General features: G+C 33.5%; 1 protein-coding gene across 1 annotated transcript in view; it reads right to left on the reverse strand.

Annotated features, from left to right (window-relative positions):
* Positions 1–20,715, reverse strand: part of LOC124103153 (multiple PDZ domain protein-like) — a 74,141-nt gene that overhangs the window by 41,601 nt on the left and 11,825 nt on the right. The window contains 3 exon segments of the mRNA XM_046459655.2: positions 190–403; positions 1,520–1,659; positions 2,050–2,259. Coding sequence (XP_046315611.2) covers positions 190–403; positions 1,520–1,659; positions 2,050–2,259 — 564 coding nt within the window.

The raw sequence follows: 20,715 nt of genomic DNA on the forward strand, positions 1-20,715 counted from the left end.
AAAGAAAAGGCTGTTTTAGAAGCTGCCAACAATCATAATTAAATGACAAATATTCCAGGCTGAAAAGATATGAATTTTTTTAAAAAAATTCAAGAAATACAAAGAACCTATACGAATTAGAAACCTGTACACAACTAAAAAGAATTAGAAAAGTACGTTCTGTTCTGTTTGAAAATCTCAGGCACTCACGGGATTCAAGTGAGCTGAAATTGTACTGGCTGCAGATGGAGAACGGGAAACTCTGGGGCTGATAAGCTGAGGTAAGGAGCCTCTGGCTATAACTAGCTGGACAGCATCTTTGGCCTTCTGCAGGATGCTGATAGCCTGCTGATGTGTGATGGTCTGATCAAGTGCCTGTCCATTGATAGCAAGGATCTGATCAGTTTCCTTCAGTCTTCCGTCTCTGTAAGAGGTGAAAAACAAGGTGATAAAAAGATATTTGACAGCTCTCAAGAAAGAAAAAGCTTCTTTGGCATATATGTTCAGGTTACTTTAAATCCTATTTTTAAATTTCCACACTTTTTAAGCTTTTTCCTGCAGTTCCATTTTTAAAGTGTATGCTTGAAGAATGTTCTAATATATGGATGCTAACCCACAACAAGGGAAGGGAAGATTAGAAGTTCATTGAATCAGACAAAGGGGAATGAAGGGAAGGGAGGGAAGATGAAAATAGGAAAGACAGTAGAATGCATCAGAAAGAATTTTCCTATGTTCATATATGAATATACAACCAGTGTAACTCCACATCATGTAAAACCACAAGAATGGGAAGTTAGACTCCATGTACGTATGATATGCCAAAATACACTCTAGCATCATATATATCTACAAAGAACAAATAAAATAAGAATTATATGGGTGGCTTTTACCTCTTGTGCATCCACAATAAAATAAAGCATGGTCTTCTTCAGAGGTCTATTTTAGATGGAGAAATTACTGACACAGAAAAATAATAAAATACTTCTTAAGAAAAAATAAAGTATATGCTTAGCTCCAGGTGGTCAACTTTCTTAAGATAATTCTACTGCCATTCCTAAGCAACTCCTCCATTTAAAAGGCCTCTTTTTGTTTTTTTGTTTGTTTTTTGAACTGCCCATTCAACCTACTCATTGTATTTTAGATGGTCCTATCTTTTAAAAATCAAAGTATAGATACATATATTGCTTTATTTCTCTTAGCATATTTATAAAACACAGCTCAAATTATCATCACTCATTTCTAGTACAGCAATTCTTATATCTAATAAAAAAGCCCAGTTAATAACAATGAAAATATTCTACTCAAATTTTTCTTTCCTTACTAAAATAAATTCATACTATTTAAGAGCTACAGTTACTTCAAAGGACTTGCTTTTCACCACAAAATGTTAATGAATTCCCCAAACTGGTTAATATCAGGTCATGTTCAACTCTCATTGTTGTTTGTTTTTCTTTGTTTTTGCTTTTCTAAATTTCCCCATACTGATCAAATTTTCTGATTGTGATATCAAAAACAAGAGAAGATGCTGCGACAATCTTACCTGTGAGCCACACTGCCCTCTTGTATCTCTTGCACAAATATCCCCAGCTCACCCCTGTTTTCACTCCTGAGTCCCACAACACTAAACCCAAGGCCTCCATATGGAGGTTTGAGGAGCTCAAAAACTTCCACATGTCGACCCTGATTAGAAAACAAAGCAAGAAATGAAATTAAAAGCCAATTAATGCAGTTGACTTCCATCTGATGACTAAATGGTATTACTTTGTTTATGGAAATAAAAAAAAGACAAAACTGAAAAATTATTTTCTAAGATAATTTTGAGCAGTTATCTCCTAGAACAGGATATTTTCTTTTTCTCAAGGAATATTTCTGGAGTATAACATATAATACTCAAAATTTGATAATTAAAAAACAAAATATACAATAGAAAAATCTCAGAACCATCCAAACTCTTCTCATACCAAAATTTTTACATGTTATAAATGCCACTACATTTTTTTAAGTAACCCAGGACTTGATCACATTCTTAAGATGCATTCTAAGATACCTAACAGGAAGAAATGCTCTCACCTGGGCCATGTTTTTGATCAACTGATCAAATTCATCACATACAGACTTCCCATTGATATGTGGAGTACCAGGTCCAGTGAGGGCTTCCAGATTCCCATTATTTTAAGTTAATAAAAGTGATTCATTTTGTACAGTAGGAATTGTAGCAGAACTGAGGTGAGGAATGTGGGCATATTCAACACTTGAAGTTGTTGAAGTTGCAATGCTAACCTAAGAGTAATACAGAATTCATTAACATTAATACACCTTACAATGAATTATGAAATTATCAAGGATAGCTTTGGGAACTCCCCAAACTTGCTACTGGTGTCAGAATGTGGGTGTTTTGGAGGTACTTTCACCTTGAACCTGGGAACTAGACATTAATTCCTATCAGTGTCAAAAGTGATGGGCAGAGATGGAGGTTTGAAGGACTGTGTCTTCACACTTTGCAATATATCTAACTCCTGGTACAAGACATTAAATAATAAAGTAATATTTTGAAAGATTATAATTGTGTGTGTAAGCTCTAAATTAAAGCTAACTAACTGACACAGCAATGCAAATAGTCAACATTCATGTTATACTTCCACAGGGTGTCATGAATGTGACTTTTTATCTGTAACTGTGTATCCGAACGATTACATCAATAATGTGCTTGGATCACCCTTACCTCATCTCATAGCACTATGTCTATTACTATCTTCAGCTGTACTGATGTCACTGTCCAAACTGCCAAGCTGCTCACTCTACCAGCCAGGTTTATCCTTCCCCAAATATCCATAGGCTTTCTCTTTTATTTCATTCAATTGTGCTCAACCTTACCTTTAAGAATCCCTCTCTATCAACTCTATTCAACATAGCATCCACCATCTTGCTTCCTGAGCTCATCCTAATTATTTTAATAGCCCTTAACAACCCCTAACATATATATATACCCTGTTGTTCATAGAGCATCCATCCTAATCAATAGAAGAAGATTGGAAAGTAAAATTTTCCAGTGGAAGAATCTTATTATGTTATTTTCTCCTTGGTCCTCATTTCCCATTGTTCTTCAATATACATTTACAGAATAAACTATCTATTTTTTAAGAAACTATGTTGATCCAATTCCCAAACAATTTTTCAAGTTGTCATTATTTTCCTTTTACTGATGACAAAATTACACAGTCACATCGTTAATAAGTAATTTGTTGGGTTGGGGATGGGGCTCAAGCGGTAGCGTGCTCGCCTGGCATTCGTGCGGCGAGGGTTCAATCCACAGCACCACATACAAATAAAGATGTTGTGTCCACCAAAAACTAAAAAATAAATATTAGAATTCTCTCTCTCTCTCTCTCTCTCTCTCTCAAAAAATAAAATAAGTAATTTGTGACCTACATTGTTTTCATCAAGTTGTTCTTATTTTCTTTGTAGTATGGATAAAGCATGTACTCATAAAATAAAATTTCTGGAAATATGATAAGAGATTCATAGAATCCATCAATTAAAGCTATCAAAATATTTCACAAAGTCACAATCCATCCATAGGATGGTGTTACCTATCTTAAAAAATTAAAACAGAAAATTCATTGTTACTAAAGTTACCAATAATTCATCTATTGTGTTAGCTATCTATAATCATGGATGAAAAAGAGATCAATGTGTTGAGAGGAGGCTTTTGGGAATCCTATCAAATGATAATTTTAAAACTACAATAGGCATAATCAATTATTTTTTCAAAAACAAGCTTTTTATGCCAAGATTGATTTTTTTTTTAATCCTGAGCCATGGAAACTTCAGCAAAGTCTGACAGCAGAAGACACCCCACTCAGGTTGAAGCAGATGGCATAACGAAATTTGTGACAGGCTGAAGATCCCACACACCAGGTCCTAACGCCTATGGTATGCTTACAAAGGAAAAAAACATTTGGACTTTTGTTATAGTAAGCTGGAATGGACAAATCACATTCTGAGAACAGATACTCTATTAGAAAAAATCCACTGAAGTAGAAGCTCTGATATTACAAGAGACCAGGTGTGGAGGCATCCCAAGAATAAACTTAGTAGGAGCACAATAGTAAAAATAATAATCATGAGACAATATTTAATATCAAGTGTCTTTTCCTAATTTGTTAAAGGCCTGACAAATATAGATAACTATTCCTGCTGTTCTTAAGGCTTCATGTAAATGTAAAAGCAATGGTTACATAATTAAAATGGATCACATATATAAAAGCTTTCGCTTAAACCATCAAAAGTCATGTTTTTAAATTTGAAAATTTATATTCATAGGAAAAGGCACAAGATACCTTTTGATTTTGTTGTCACTGTGTACTAAAGCGGTTTTCTGAACTACAATTTCTTTGAACAAGAATGAATCACATTTGGCTTGATAGGTCTGTTCAGAGCACACCCACTATAAATATTTAATAAAAAGAAATTGAGGACTGGGGACATGGCTCAAGTGGTAGCGCGCTTGCCTGGCATGCGCGGGGCACTGGGATCCATCCTCAGCACCACATAAAAATAAAAATAAAGATGTTGTGTGTCCACCGAAAACTAAAAATAAATATTAAAATTTCTCTCTCTTTCTCTCTCTCTCTCTTAAAAAAAAGAAAAGAAAGAAAGAAAGAAATTGACTCTCATCCTCGGTTTATAGAATTCAAAATAACCAAAAGAAAACACAAATATCTGGTGATTTTTGTATAGAGACAAACATCTGTATAATTTATGAAAGTTGCTAGCAAATGAGCAAGGGTCACCAAATAATTATCTGTTTTGTTTAACTCTGGCTGAGTACTGGAACCTAGAAAGAGCTTGTATGTACTTGGGAAAAAACATATTAATTTATGGTCTTTAACTAGTATATTACCTAAAACCAAACTTAAGTGAAAATTATGTAAATTATTCAATTAAAAAGTCTGAATTTTTTTTTTCTTTGTGAACGGGTAGAATATAACAGCCTTTCAGAATTTAAAGTATAGTAGAAACACGCTTACAAGATAAAGCTCAAACCAGTAACTAATTCCTCCAAGAGGTTAGATTTAGCAGAAATCATATCAAATTACAAATATATACATATATATACACACACACAAATATATACATATATATACACACACAAATATATACATATATACATCAAACTTGATACTTACATTTTAAAAACTTAGCAAATATATGTCTAATCTGTCATAAATATCCTGAAGTTTGGATGAGATCTTCTTAAATATGGGTCCAAAAACAAGAAGTCTCTATTTTCTTAATATATAAATCACACTCCAAGAATACAGTATTATTCTAATTTCAGTTTATTTAAGATGGAGAAACACCCTAAAAGAAGTACATGAGTGGGCATGCCTTGTAAACCCAGCTACTTGGGAGGCTAAGGGAGGAGGATCACTAATTCAATGGCAGCTAGGGAATTTAGTGAGACCCAGTCACATAATAAAAAATAAAAAGGGCTGGGGTTGTAGAAAAGTGGTTGAAAAACCCTGGGTTCTATCTCAATACCATAAAAAGAAGGGGAAAAAAAAAGGAAAGAAAGTCTTGAAAATACTTGAGAAACACTTTGAAAAGAATACTCCAAACTGGGCATGGTGGCAAACGCCTATAATCCCAGCAGCTTAAGAGGCTAAGATGGGAAAATTAAAAGCCAGCCTCAGCAAAAGCAAGGTGCAAATCAGTGAGACCCTGTCTCTAAATAAAATACAAAATAGAGCTGGGGATGTGGCTCAGTGGTTGAGTGCACCTGAGTTCAATCCTCAGTACCAATAATAAAAAAAAAAAATCTAGATTTTTATGAGATTTATCCTTAGTGTTTTATAGTTTAATTAAACAAAACAAATCCATGAAAAATTGCTTTATTATTTCACCTACATAGTTTTCAAAAGAATAAATTTTCATAGAGAAAATGTCATATATAACTTCATAAAGTTATAAGTATAAATGGCATAAATAGCTTTAAAAAATCACTTTTGTCAAATGTACCCTTAGCTGATAAGAGCTAAAGAAGCAGACAAAACAGAACACCTAAGTAGATAAGAGTGTAGTACCCTAAGCCAACAAGCCTCACTAGGAGAAATGGACAGTAACTTTCCACCTAAAGGATTAGCTTGGAGTTGTGCTTACAATGCTGCTTCAGTAGCAACATTCCAAAAAAACAAAAATTCTCTTTAGTTCTATACACAATTAAGCTCACCCTGTACAATAACTAATCAGAGTACCTTTTCCACTGAGAAAAATTACAAAATGTGTATAAGAGCCCTTAAAAAAAGTAAGTAAAGATGGGCTGGTGTTATGACTCAGTGGTAGAGTGCTTGCCTAGCAAGTGTGAGGCACTGGGTTCAATCCTCAGCACCACATAAAAATAAATAAATAAAATAAAGGCATTATGTCCATTTACAACTAAAAATATTTTTAAAAAGTAAAGGTATCAAAAATATACCAATATAGGGCTGAGGCTGTAGCTCAGTGGTAAAGTGCTTATTACCTCACATGTGAGAGGTACTTGTGTGTGTGTATGTATGTATGTATGTGTGTGTATGTGTGTGTGTATATATATATATATATATATATATATATATATATATATATACACCAAAATTTCTGACATATATTTTTGATGGCAAAATAAAGCAGTAAATCCAATCCACACTGAAGGGGAAGGGATTATTGATGTTCATTTTAGATGCCAGCCACCACAATATGACATGGTAAACAAATAAAAACCAACCCAGAGAAAATTTGAGTATCACAAGAGTAAAGGGCACCTTTTCTTGAAAGAAGAATAAATAGCATACTTCTCAAGGAAAATCATACAAGACAGAAATTAATAGAACAATTAAAAAACAAGATATGAAGCTGAGCACGGCAGAGTATACCTCTAATCCCAGTGGCTCGGGAGGCCAAGACAAGAGGACCAAGAGTTCAAAGTCAGCCTCACAAAAGCAAGGTGCTAAGCAACTCAATGAGACATTGTCTTTAAATAAAATACAAAATAGGGCTGAGGATGTGGCTCTGTGGTTGAGTGCCCCTGAGCTCAATCCCTGGTAGCCCCCCCAAAAAGAAAAAAGAAACCTAACAATCCATGCATAAAATACCCAGCATTTACACAAAATACACACACACACATACAAACCCCTTCCTTTGCCTCATATTTGTACAAAAGAAATACCAAAGTGAATTCTGGAGCAGGAAGAAAAAGATCTCAGATAAAAGATCCCAAATGTCCCAAAAGATCTGAGTATAAAAAAGGTTTAAAATACAAGCCGATTAATAGAAATTAATGAACAGAGTACAGGATCTAAAGTTGTAAAGTTTTAAATATATGTGGAAATTGGATAATACAGCCACACAAAAGCAAGAGTGGGATAAACAGAGATAAAGTATTTTAAGTTCCTTGCGACTTCCAGGAAGTGGTAAGAGTACTAATTAAAGTAGAGTCAAATCAGTCAAAGATACATGGATCTGACATAGGACTCACATCTGGAAGAAATTATGAGATTCAATTAACTAAAAAAAGATAGAATCCTGTTAGAAATGAGCAAAATAAACAGACATTTCACTCAAGAGAATACATGCATGGCAAATAAGCACATAAAAGATGTTCATACAACATTACGTATTAAAGAAATGTCAATTAAAGCACAAAGAGATACCATTATACACCTCTCAGGATAGTGAGAATGTCGGCAAACTGGATTGCTTACACATTGTTGGTAGGAATGTAAAATGATACAACTCTAAAGAAAAATAGTTTCATAGTTTTTGAAAAATTAAAATGCATTTACCATACACCCTTCTGAATATTTATTGAAGATAAATAAAAACTTATTTACACAGCAAACTCTGTCAAAAGTGCTTCATTCTCATATTAGCCACTTTATATAACAGTGAAACATTGGAAACAAAAATGCCTTTCAGTAGGTGTATCCTTATCATGGAATACTAGTGAGCAACAAAATATGAATATATACAACTAGATAGATCTCTAGAGTATCACACTAAGTGTAAAAAAACCCTGAAATTTCTCTATTTTACAACATTTTAAAAATAACACAATTATAGGTATGAAAAATAGATTAAAGATTATCAGGGATTATGTATATATAAGTATGGGAAGGAACTGTATTACAGCTGAATAAAGGAGATCTTCGTGTTGAAGAATAGATCTGAAAAAGAAACCTAAAATTGATCTTGATTGTGGTGATAAGTTACACAAATAAATAGTAGTGGAAAAAATGATACAAACTGAGATAATGACATAATGTAGTATACCAATGGTAGTTCTTGGTTTTGATATTGCATATTATTATTAAGATATAAGCACTGGGAAAAACCTAAAGTATATATTGGAATTCTCTGTAATATATTCGAAAATTCCAAGCTATATAGGTCACTGGAGAGAGCACTTGTCTGGTAGGCAAAAGGTTCTGGGTTTCATCCTCAGTACTGCAAAAAAGAAAACAAAACAAAACCCTAAGAATCTCTAATAATATCAATATTAAATTTTTTTTTTTAAAGCTGACTCAAATAAAGCATAGATACTTGCTATAGTCTTTAGGGTAAGAACTAATAATAACAAAGCTAAATAATTTACTAATAGAGAAAGAAAATGAAAAATACAAAAAAAGAAAAAAAAACATGAAAAATGAAATCACACTTATCAATTATTACATTAAACATAAAAGGGTTAAATACTTTAAAAAGTAAAAGACCAAAGTTCTCAGACAAAAAAAAAAAAAAAAAAATTTCTCCAAATACATGCTGCTCAACAACAGTCCACTCAAACGCTTCGAGGCCTAGGAGTGGCAACTAATCCCCATAGAAGTGCAATGGTATTAGATTGGAAGGATCCTGAAGGATGTGAAGGAACTATACAGCCATATGTATTGGATCATCTTCCTATAAATTTATGGGGACGAGATGTCCTAGATCAATTAGGTTTGACATTAACAAATAACATCAATCCAAATGCGCCCACTATTAGGGCTAGACAAGGTTTTAGGAAAGAAAAAAGATTAGGAGAACAAGAACAAGGTATACCAGCACCAATACAAATAGATCAAGAAATAGATAGACATGGATTGGGTTTTCAGAAGGGGTCACTGAGACAATAAAAATTACTTGGAAATCAGAAAGACCAGTATGGGTTCCTCAGTGTCCCCTGACTAAAGAAAAGATACAAACAGCCCATGACCTGGTCAAACAACAATTAGCAGAGGGATAATACTCCCATTTTTGTCATCAAAAAGAAATCTGGTAAATGGAGATTATTGCAAGATTTAAGAACCATTAATAATGAGATCGTTATTATGGGACTTGCTCAATCAGGTATTCCTCAATTGTCTGCTTTGCCAAAAACCTGGTATGTTGTAGCTATAGATACTAAAGATTGTTTTTTTTTTTTTTCAATTCCAATTCATCCTGAGGATAGTCCACATTTTGCATTTACTATCCCTGCACTGAATCATGAAGGTCCTGATCAGAGATATGAATGGAAACTACTCCCTCAAGGGATGGCTAACAGCCTAACTATGTGTCAAATTTATGTTAACAAAGCAATCCAGCCACTTAGACATCAAAATCCTGAACTACAAATATTTCACTATATGGATGATGTATTATTAGCACATAAAGATAAAAACACATTGCTAAAATGTTATGCCACACTTACAAATTTATTAAAAAATTATAATCTAGAGATAGCAATAGATAAAGTACAATTAAATCTTCCAATTAATTATTTAGGAGTTCTATTATCCTCAACCATGGTCTGTCCACCAAAAATTCAAATACGAGTAGATCAACTCAAATCACTTAACGACTTTCAAAAGTTATTAGGAGACATAAATTGGATAAGGCCTTATCTAGGCATACCAACAGGAGAGTTGGGACCTTTATTTGATATCCTAAAAGGTCCATCAGATCCAAATTCACCCCGCATGTTGACGCCTGAAGTAAGAAAGGCATTAAAAATTATTGAAACATATATGGAAAATATGCATTTGGATAGAATTGATATAAGTTTGCCTTTATTATTTATTGTAATACCAACAAAAAATATTCCTACAGGAGTATTTTGGCAAGAAGGTCCATTATTGTGGATACATTTATCTTATTCTCCTAACACTATTCTTACTAGGTATCCTGAGGCTGTAGGACAATTAATACTCAAAGGAATAAAAGCAGCGAAGGGAGTGCTTGTAATTTCTCCCAATAAAATTATTACTCCATATACTATGGATCAAATTGATGAGTTAGCTAATGAGTTAAATACTTGGGCAATAATCATGTGTAAATCTAATGTTTCATTTGATAACAACTTAGCATTTAATCCTTTATTGTCTTTTTGGTCTACACATCCTGTAGTTTTTCCAAAAATGACAAAAAAACACCTATCATGAATGCTCCAAATATATTCACTGATGGGTCAAATAATGGTACAGCAGCAGTAGTTACCCCTGATCAAACTTTTACATTTTTAGTACCCAAACAATCAGCTCAAAAGGTAGAGCTTAATGCAGTATTACAAGCTTTTGTGATGTTTAAAGATTCTGTATTTAATTTATTTTCTGATAGTCAGTATGTAGTTAATGCTATAGTATCCCTTGAAGATGCTGGTAGGATTTCCCCTTCCTCTACTGTTTTCTCTTTGTTTTCCACTATACAAAGTCTAATCTGGGACATAAAAGATCCATTCTTTATAGGACATATCAGGGCACATACAGGATTGCCTGGAGCCCTTAGTTTGGGCAATGATTTAGCAGATAAAACTACACATGACATACATATTTTCTCTACACTAGAAGAATCTACAAATTTTCATAAAAGGTTCCATGTGAATGCTAATACTTTACAAAAGCATTTTAAAATAACTAAGGAACAAGCTAGACAAATAATAAAACAATGTCAAAATTGTGTGACCTTTTTACCACAAGTTAATCTTGGAGTCAATCCTAGAGGACTGATACCCAATCATATTTGGCAGATGGACATCACACACTTGCCAGAATTTGGAAAATTAAAATATTTGCATGTTACAGTTGATACTTCTTCCAGATTTTTGATGGGCTCCCTTCATGCTGGAGAAAAAACTAAAGATATTATAGTTCATTGCTTATAAAATTTTGCCACTGTGGGTGTTCCAAAACAGTTCAAAACAGATAATGGTCCTGGTTATACTTCTACCTCTTTTAAACAATTTTGCTCATCATTTGGCATTACTCATATAACAGGAATCCCATACAATCCACAGGGACAAGGCAAAGTTGAAAGAGCTCATCAAACTATTAAAATGTACTTAATTAAAGCAAAAAGAGGGAATTGAAAAGGAGTATATATCCCCCAAAGATAAACTTAAAATAACCCTTTTTACTCTAAACTTTTTAAATTTGGATTCATCAGGGCTTAGTGCTGCAGAAAGGCATATGTGTCCAAAAAATGTACATAAGCCTAAGGTACTTTGGAAGGATATTCTAACAGGACAATGGAAAGGTCCTGACCCAGTGATTGTCTGGAGTCAGGGTTCTGTTTGTGTGTTTCCACAGGGAGAACAGCAGCCAATTTGGATTCCAGAGAGACTAATCAAAGCGATTTCTACAAACCAAAAAGAAGATGATTTGACTCAAATCCATAACAGCTGATATCCAGAGCTCCAGCTTGGCTATTCTTACATCTGTGACAGTGGTTCTCCCACACCTGGAGGCTAATGAATAATGAACACCATGAAAGCCTATTTCAAATGTAAAAATCCTTGGGGATTGCTTGTGGGAATACCTTCAGACCCATTATGCAAGTTACAGGAAAAAGGATGGGATATCCAAAAAAGAGTCAAACCCAGGTGGTAACCAGGATGATTTTTTCAATATCTATTTTATTATTGCCTTTTCCCACATCATAAAGTTCTATTTTATTTTTTGAGCTCATACAGACCTAGGTTAATATTTTTCTGATCAGTTCTACTTTTTGACTGTGGAGTTTTTAAACATTGCAATGGAGATTTCACCTGTGAAAAGCTACAAGGCCTTTACTATTATGTTATGTGTTGTATGTATTGTGTTATGTGTGCACACTTCTGTTTTGTGTTGTATGTCTGTATGTCTGCATGTCCATATATCATATATGAGGAGTGCTCATGAATAAATGGATCCAAATATTTTTATTATTCACGTGATTTAAATGGTTTAATTTAAATTGGGTAAACAGCTGTTGAGGATTGTTTTAATATGTGAACAAAAAAGGAGGCTAACAGATCTGTTTGTTTACTTTCACCTTTCCTTTTCATTATATTTAATAATTCTGTTCAGGATAATGTAAATTGTTCAGAAAATTGTTTTCTTAGTACCTGTAGGAATGTTACATAATTTTTTTTTAGCCATCATTGCCAGAATTCCTATCTTCATCCCAGTGCCGGTGAAGACAAAGATAAAACCAAACTACAGCTTCTTCGATAGCTATCACAACAAACAGTATAAACTGATGCATCAATGAATAATGTAACTCAACAAGTGATGCTCAATCAAGGAGTCAATTTACTTTGGGAGGAAATGAACGTATTAATAGATTCCTCTGCTTTGAACTGCTTGCAGAACTTGCCTGGACTATGTATCATTTGTATGCATTGTGAACTATCTGTTGGTGCAGCAAATTGTGGTAGTGCTGGAGTATCTTTGCTGATGATGTCACCAGTGGTACAATTTTTCCAAAGAAGCCATCAATTGGCTTGGTGTGGTGGCATTTGTGTATCCTCCTCCCTTCTGCTAGTGATGGTCTAAAAATTTGGGGGCCAACAGAGGTGAGGCAAAGAACCTCACCCCCGCACTGGCACCAAGGCCAAATTTGGGGGCCAACAGAGGTGAGGCAAAGAACTTCACCCCCCCACTGGAGCAAAGGCCAAATTTGGGGGCCAACAGAGGTGAGGCAAAGAACCTCCCCCCCCCCCCCCACTGGTGCATAGGCCTATCCACAAGTATGGCTGTATGCTGGACGGGTAGTCAGTGACAGGTAAGATACAATTGCAGTGGTATCAACCTAAGACAGGAGGCTGACGCCTTGAGGTCAGCTCATCCTATGACGGGTAAGAACCATATGTAGTATTGGACAGCCTAACAGGCAAGGTCCCTAAGCCACATGCTTGGTGTTTAATTAAACAGAAGGGGTAAGATGCTGAGAGCCATAGCCGAGTCCAAATGATGGCATTTTTGCCAGAATGGAGCGGTTGAGAGGTGATGCCAGCAAGCCATTGAGATGATAATGGTTATCTTAAGCTGTGTATATTAGATCCCTGCTGTTCGCCTTGGCCTGCTACTTTGGAGTTCTCATGTTACTTTGGAGTTCTCTCGGGGATTCCCATTGGTTGGGGAAGTTCCAGTGGTGGGAGTTCTGGTTGGTGTGGTGTGTTCCTGGAGGAGCCGCATGGCACTGGGGAGAGTTCCCAGGGAGCGTGTGTGGAGTGTGCTGGTGGAGTTCAGAAATAAAGTTTGTTCTTGCTTCAGTGGCTCCTGATTTGTGCCCAGCCAGACTGCGGCAGAAATACTTAAAAATTTATAGATATAATGTGTAAGGGAAAAAAGAAAAATTAAAAATCAATGAGCTAAGCATTTACTTCAATATGTTAACAAAGGAAACATAACTCAGAGAAGGAAAAAAAATGAGCTCTATCATGGAAAAACTTGAAAATTAGAAAAACAATGCAATAAAGACATTTAGCAAACCTGAAAGTTGGCCTTTGAGAAGAGAAAATAAATAATACTGATGAGCCTCTGGCAATATTAATAAGGGGGGAATACAAAAGGCATAACTTGCCAATAAACAAAATGAAAAAAATGAATGTAACTAGACTCTATGAGTATGTAATTAATATCCTCACGCCAAAAAAATTTTGAAAATATATGAAACAAAATTCCTTGAGAATGAATTTACCAAAATGTCAATTATTTTGTATCTATCAATAAATCTGAATTCACTATTAAAAATTTTACTCCCTTAAAACAAAATAAAAATAGGTCCAGATGGTTTCACTGATAAATTCTTCTAAAATTTTTCCTTTAATTAACACCAGTTTTATACAAACTCACACACAAAAAAGGGGACTGGTCTCTACTCTTTGTTTGAGACCAGCATAACCTTGACACTAAAACCCAACAAGGACATTACCATACTGGGAAGTTATTAAGTAGTCTCATCTAAACATGGATAGAAAAATACTAAGCAAGAATGTTAACATAAAAAATTCTCTTAAGAGAATAATGATTATAACCAAGATGGACATTCCAGAAATAAAAGGTTGAATTAACAATCAAAAGTATTTATTTTACTTAACTGCATTATCAGAAAAAAAGAAAAACAGGAACAGCTCAAAAGATAGAAACAAATAATGGATAAAATTCATACTATCACCATTCTATTTCATATTAAATTCAAGGTTTCCATTGGACAAGGAAAAGAAAGAAAAGGTATAAAGATTAAAATTGAAGAAACAAAAACTAAAATTATTTGTAGACCACATTATTATATACAGTGAAAAACCAAATGAATATACAGATAAACTGCTAGCATTACTAAGTGAATTCAATAAAGTTGGAGGACATAAAATCAATATTTAAAAAATCACCTATATTTCCTATCAAAGTCAATTAGAAAATAAAACTTAAAAATTATTCTATTTAAAATATGGACAATTTTTTGAAAAAAAAATTAACACAACAGAGTTTAGAAACAGAACCACGCACATATGATCTTTTGTTTAACAATACTGGGATCAATATTGAGAAAGGATGGTCTTTTTGATATTTGTTCTGGGTCAAATGGATATTCAAATGGAAAATTATACATGTAAATACTTTATATATACTTCACACCACAGCCAAAATTTAGAAAAGAAAACATCTTTATTCTTGGTATAGTGAAAAAATTTAAGTAAGACAAAAAAGGCAATATCCACAAAGGAAATAGTTTGAAAAAAAATATTTTTTAAATAAAAAAAAATCTTTATTAAAAAATACAATAAAGGGCAACAACACAAAGTAGGAGAAAATCACTGCCATGCAAATGTCAAGCAAAAAAGTTCTATTTAGAATATATAAGCAACACTTGTCAAACAATACGAATGACAAACCAGTAGAAAAATAGGTTTGAAAAATAAATAGGAACCTCACAAAGTAGCATATCCAAATAATCAACAGTCAAATGAAAAATGCTCAGCACATTAATAAAACATAAATTAAAACAATAACATGGTACACTATAATGTAACTTCCTGAGTGCTAAAAATGGAAAAACTGCACTGAAAGCTGGCAGTACCAAGTAAAAGCAATGACACAGAATGACAAGAATTTTCACTTACTGCAGTAAAAGAGTAGACCTATAACCACTTCAGAAAAAAAGATTGGCTGAATCTATGAAAGCTGATTACAGATTGAGCATCCTTAATCTGAAAATCCATAATCTAAAATTACTCAAAATATAAAACTTTTGGGGCAGCAAAATCATGGCCCAAATAGAAATTTCCATACCTGATTTCATATGATAGGTTACAGACAAAACACAGGTGCACTAAAAGTATTGCATAAGATTACCTTCAGGCTACATGTATAAGGTATGAAATAAGTGAATTTTATATGTAGACCTGAGTTTTATCCCCAGGAAATGTCATTAAGTATATGAAAATATTGCATTTTTTTTTTAAAAATCCAAAATCTGAACACTTCTGGCCCCAAGTATTTTGAGTAAGGGATACTCAACCTGTGTGTACCTTAACACCCAGAACTTTCACACTTCAGTAAAAATATTCTAGATAAATTCATACTTAATAAACATTGAAATATGTATACTACAATGTTCAAAGGAGCATTTATTTATAACATATAAGATCTGAGGGGGAAAAATTCCACATACTAGTATATGCACACAATGAAAAGCAAATATATATATATATATATATATATACACCTGCATTAAACAACATGAATGATCTCATAAAAACTAAGTTAAGACAAGCCAGGCACAAAGTATATATACTCAAGACTGAATTTACATAAAATTGAATTATCTATTTATGTGTGAAAATTCAAAATAGTCATTCCTCCCAAGGAGTATGTTAGGCATAAAGTGCGAGCGGAAGGGGGGATTAAATTACCAGATATAAAACTGAAAATGGAAGGCAAAGAGCACTTAAAGCCTAAAGAAGGAAATGAATTAAAGAGTATGTAGAACTCTTGATTTTTCTTTCTTGATACTTAGGAAGGTATATACAAATGATCACTAATCAGTCTAAGCAATGCTGACTGTCATGGTATATTAAATAACAAGATAATTTGCAAAACTCCATGTGCATTCTATATGATGTTGTCAATTGGAGTTAATGGTCACTTAACAGGTTACAATATTTCAGTTTTCACTCAAGATTTTCATTCCTAAAACTAGAAATGAAGATACTTATTAAAATCAATTACCAGGCAAATTGAAGTAAGATGTGTGTTCGGCAGCATGTGCAAAGTACTTGATGTTGTATTTTATAAATCAATTTTTGAAGAAGGCCTAAATGACACTAAAATTTTTAGAAATACTCTTAAGAGAAAAGATCCAGCCTCTTTCCCCCAATTTCATAAAATACATACATATGTGAACACTTGGGTAATAATTGGAAAATGAAGTTAAAACAGTCATAGTTTCAAACTCTTTTCATTACCGTTATGAAAGAAACTTTTAGTTTACCACTTAAAAAAAAAAACCTTCAGTTGTGCAACTAAATAAAACATAACAAGATTTTTTAACCTAACCCTTGAGATTTCACAGAGATTCTAATTTTTTAAATGATGGTTTCTTTTTCAAACTTGTTAAATCTTTGTTGACATTATTCTTATTTTCTGTCATTGAATAGGGTAAGGAGATGTCTGACAGGTTTAAAAAAATAACCAAAGTATCATTAGCATCCCTCATCAAGAGCAATAGTCTATTTGCCCTCCCTTAGATCACCTAAAAAAGTTCTTAATGATGAGTAAAAGCTGTTAACTTTATTATATCTTGATCTTTGAATCTATATGTTTTCAATACTGTTTAAAAATGGTAAAAAAAATATAAATCATAAGTTGTCTTGAGGAAACGTAGTTGTTTTTGAATTACATGCTGAACTATCCACTTTTTCATGTATATTTGAAAATGACTAAAATCAAACTATGATTATGCATATTTGTAAGACAATTTCTTAAAAATAAACAAAGTAAGCCTGTCACTTTGAGGAAAACAGCTGGCAGCAATTGTTGCCAAAAATAAAACTGGAACTTTCAAGTGAAAATTAGAATTTAGGAACACTTATATTTGCCACCCTCAGCTTGACACCTTTCTGTATCTTAAAGACATTATCAGTAAGGTCTAGGCTAGGCACAGTGGCACACACCTTGTCCCAGCAGCTTGGGAAGCTGAGGCAGGAGGATCATGAGTTCAAAACCAGCCTCAGCAACTTAGGGAGATCCTGTCTCGAAATAAAATATAAAATAGGGCTGAGGATGTGGCTCAGTGTTTGAGTGCTCCTGAATTCAATACCCAGTACCAAAAAAGACATTATTCATACAATCTTAAGTGACATTAGCAAGTATAATTTTTTGATATTATATAATGAAATGTGATTTTTTGCAATTTTTTGAATTTTCTAAAAGAACAAGATGATGTAAAATTATATGTGGTTGAAAAAAATCAAAGAGAAAAATAGACAAATAGACATTATATAACAGAATACAAAGTATTCATTAATTTTATTTCAAATTCCATATTCCAGCTAACTTTTAAGAATACATTTGAATCTGAATGTGGTGACTCACACCTGTGATCCCACTATCTAGGGAAGCTAATGCAGGAGGATCACAAGTTTGAGGCCATCCTCAGCCTCAAATTTTGTGGGATTCTCTCTCAAAAAAAAAAAAAAAAAAAAAAAAGGAAGGGAGAAGGGAAGGGGGATGTTGCTGGGAATGTAGCTTCATAACTTCTGGGTTCAATTCCCAGTACCAAAACAAAAACAAGAAAGGAAGAAAAAGGATGGAACTACTAAAGTTTGTTTTTTTGTTTTGACAGGGTCTATGCTGCATAGGATAGGTTCAATTTTGTGGTCAAAAGTGATCTTCCTGCCTCCAGCCTCACAAGTTGCTGACACTATAGGCAGGGACCATAGTATCCAGCTTCACAGCAAGTTTTGACATACTATCAAAGAACTATTCTCCTCACTTTCCAGGTTATACATCTGTGCAAGGCCAGATTTCCTCAATATATAGCAATTAAAGACCAAAAATACAAACAGATTAAATACAGAAGCAGATTAGAGGATACAGTTTTCCTCTAGTTAGCTTTACATTAAAGAGATGTGCAAAAATATAGAGCAACGTCACTCTTCTCATTGATTTTTTAACATAAAATGCATTTCATGATTATTTTTCAGTGAATTCATAAATATTTAAGACATTTCTTAAATTTAATTTCTTTAATTATTGATGGATAAACTACATAAGCAATAGCTCTTTGAAGTCCTTAGTAATTTTTATGAATATAAACTGTTCATGAACCCAAAATGTTTAAGAACTGTTGCTTCAGAATATTAAATTTCACTGGGAGGCTGAAGAAGGAGGATTGAAAGTTCAAAGCCAGCCTCAGCAATGGTGAAGTGCTAAGTAACTCAGTGAGATCCTGTCTCACAATAAAATACAAAATAGGGCTGGGGATGTGGCTCAGTGGTTGAGTGCCCCTGAGTTCAATCCTCAGTACCAAAGAATAAAAGAATATTAAATTTCAACCACTGGGCTTTACACCTTTCAAATTCATGTTACTTAGTTCCCATTTTACAACTAAAAAGAAAAAAGAAAGGCTCAGTTAGGAATATATGTGTGCATATATACATGTTTGATTATATATTTGTATTATTTATATAGCATTATTTATAAAATATATTGTTGGGAGTAGCAAGTGAATTATGGGTCTTTGAACTGCCCAGAGACAGAGGCGACACCTCTCTTGGGAACTTTTCAGTGCAAAGGTGCTCATAAGATTGCCCAGTTGCTATGGTGACACCCTGTTCAAAAGGTTTTGTGCCAGTCACAGAGCTATTCAGCTATTGACCTCAGGTTCAAACACCAGCTGCCCAAGGGAAGAGAATTATGGGCAAAAGCTGGTAAGTTAATTTTAATTGAGCTGTTTTACCCTCAACTTTGGTTCTGTTTATCTTGAAGAAACTTTCTCACAATAAAACCTTTTCATGTTTAAATCTATAATAATAAAAGTGCTGAGCTTATTCCTGGTCAGTCTTCCCTCATCAGGGGTTTGGCTGATCCACTGAGACCCAGCTTTTTCTCTCTTTTTTTTTTTTTTTTTTTTTTGTGTGTGTGTGTGTGTGTGTCTCTTTCCCTCATCCTCTCATTGCTGGGTTCAGGAAACTTAGTAAAGGGCTGTACAGGACAAGGCACTATATAATGTATATTATATTACATAATATTATAGAATTGTGTTGTGTGCATGTATATATGTATGTACACACACACACACATACATACACACATGTAAACACAAATCTGGGTTATGTCTTCAATAATCAGTAGACAATCAGAGATCAGATAATCCCCAAAAGCCCTCAACCACTAGGAAATCCTTAAAATTTGTTCATTAGACTATTGAAGACAATAAAATAAAAAAACAATAGAGCTCTATGATTAAGTCCTCAACCCTGGAATCAGCCTACCTAGGTTCAGTCATTAGCCCTTCCACTGTTATCTCTCTGTGCTTCCATTTCCCTACCTATAAAATGAGGAAAATCATGTTACCTCCTTTATAGCATTATCATAAAAATGAAACAGATACCTATAGATAGAAAAATTTCTGAAGCATGGTAAGAACTGAACACATGTTAAGTATGGTTTAATTGTGGTGATGATGATGTATACACCTCTTCAATACTTAGCAAGAGGAAAACTGAAAGTTTCCAAAGAAACTTAAGTCATTTGGTTAACTTATTTTTGTTAAAAATTAGTTCTCTGGCAAAGAATGACAAATAGTCAATGTACAACAGTTTTCATTATTTAAGAATACTCACATATTCTTTAATTAATTAAGCAACTATTTTTTGAGCTTGACAAAACTATCATGATGGTGCAAGGTATTCAAATATGAACATGGCATTGATTTTACCCCCAAAATAGTAAATGAACTTCAAACAAAAAATTTAAAAAGAAAAGCAAAATGCAATTCTAAAGCTCTTTTTTATGCTTGCTAACAAATGGCAAGTGGAGCAAAGCCTATACACCACAGTCTAGGCAAGTGTGTTTATGCATATTTGCAGAATATCTTGTCTTTATTTAAATCTGAACGATTCTGTATTTTCTTAGCCAAACTTCAAGGGGAAAAAAATTCCAGGGACACATCTTGAACAAATGTAATATTCTTACCAATATATATTAAAATTTTCTACACCAATGCAGAGAAAGTATCAAAATTAAGTAAATTAATCAATTTAAAATGCCAAGACAAATAGCAATTTAGAAATTGAACATTTAGGCAAACAGTATATTAGGATTTTGCAGTGTTTTTCCTAGCAGTCCCACATTTCCAGAAGGCAAATAAAACTGACTCACATTTCATAATTTGGTTGGAAGAAAAATAAAATAAAAACTAGACAAGTGTAATCATATGGGAATAAATACATGATGATTCATGTTATTTTGCCAT

This window comes from Marmota monax, unplaced genomic scaffold (assembly GCF_021218885.2).
Source record: "Marmota monax isolate L192 unplaced genomic scaffold, Marmota_monax_Labrador192_F-V1.1 WCK01_AAM20220418_F8-fsc01351, whole genome shotgun sequence".
NCBI classification, from domain to species: Eukaryota; Metazoa; Chordata; class Mammalia; order Rodentia; family Sciuridae; genus Marmota; species Marmota monax.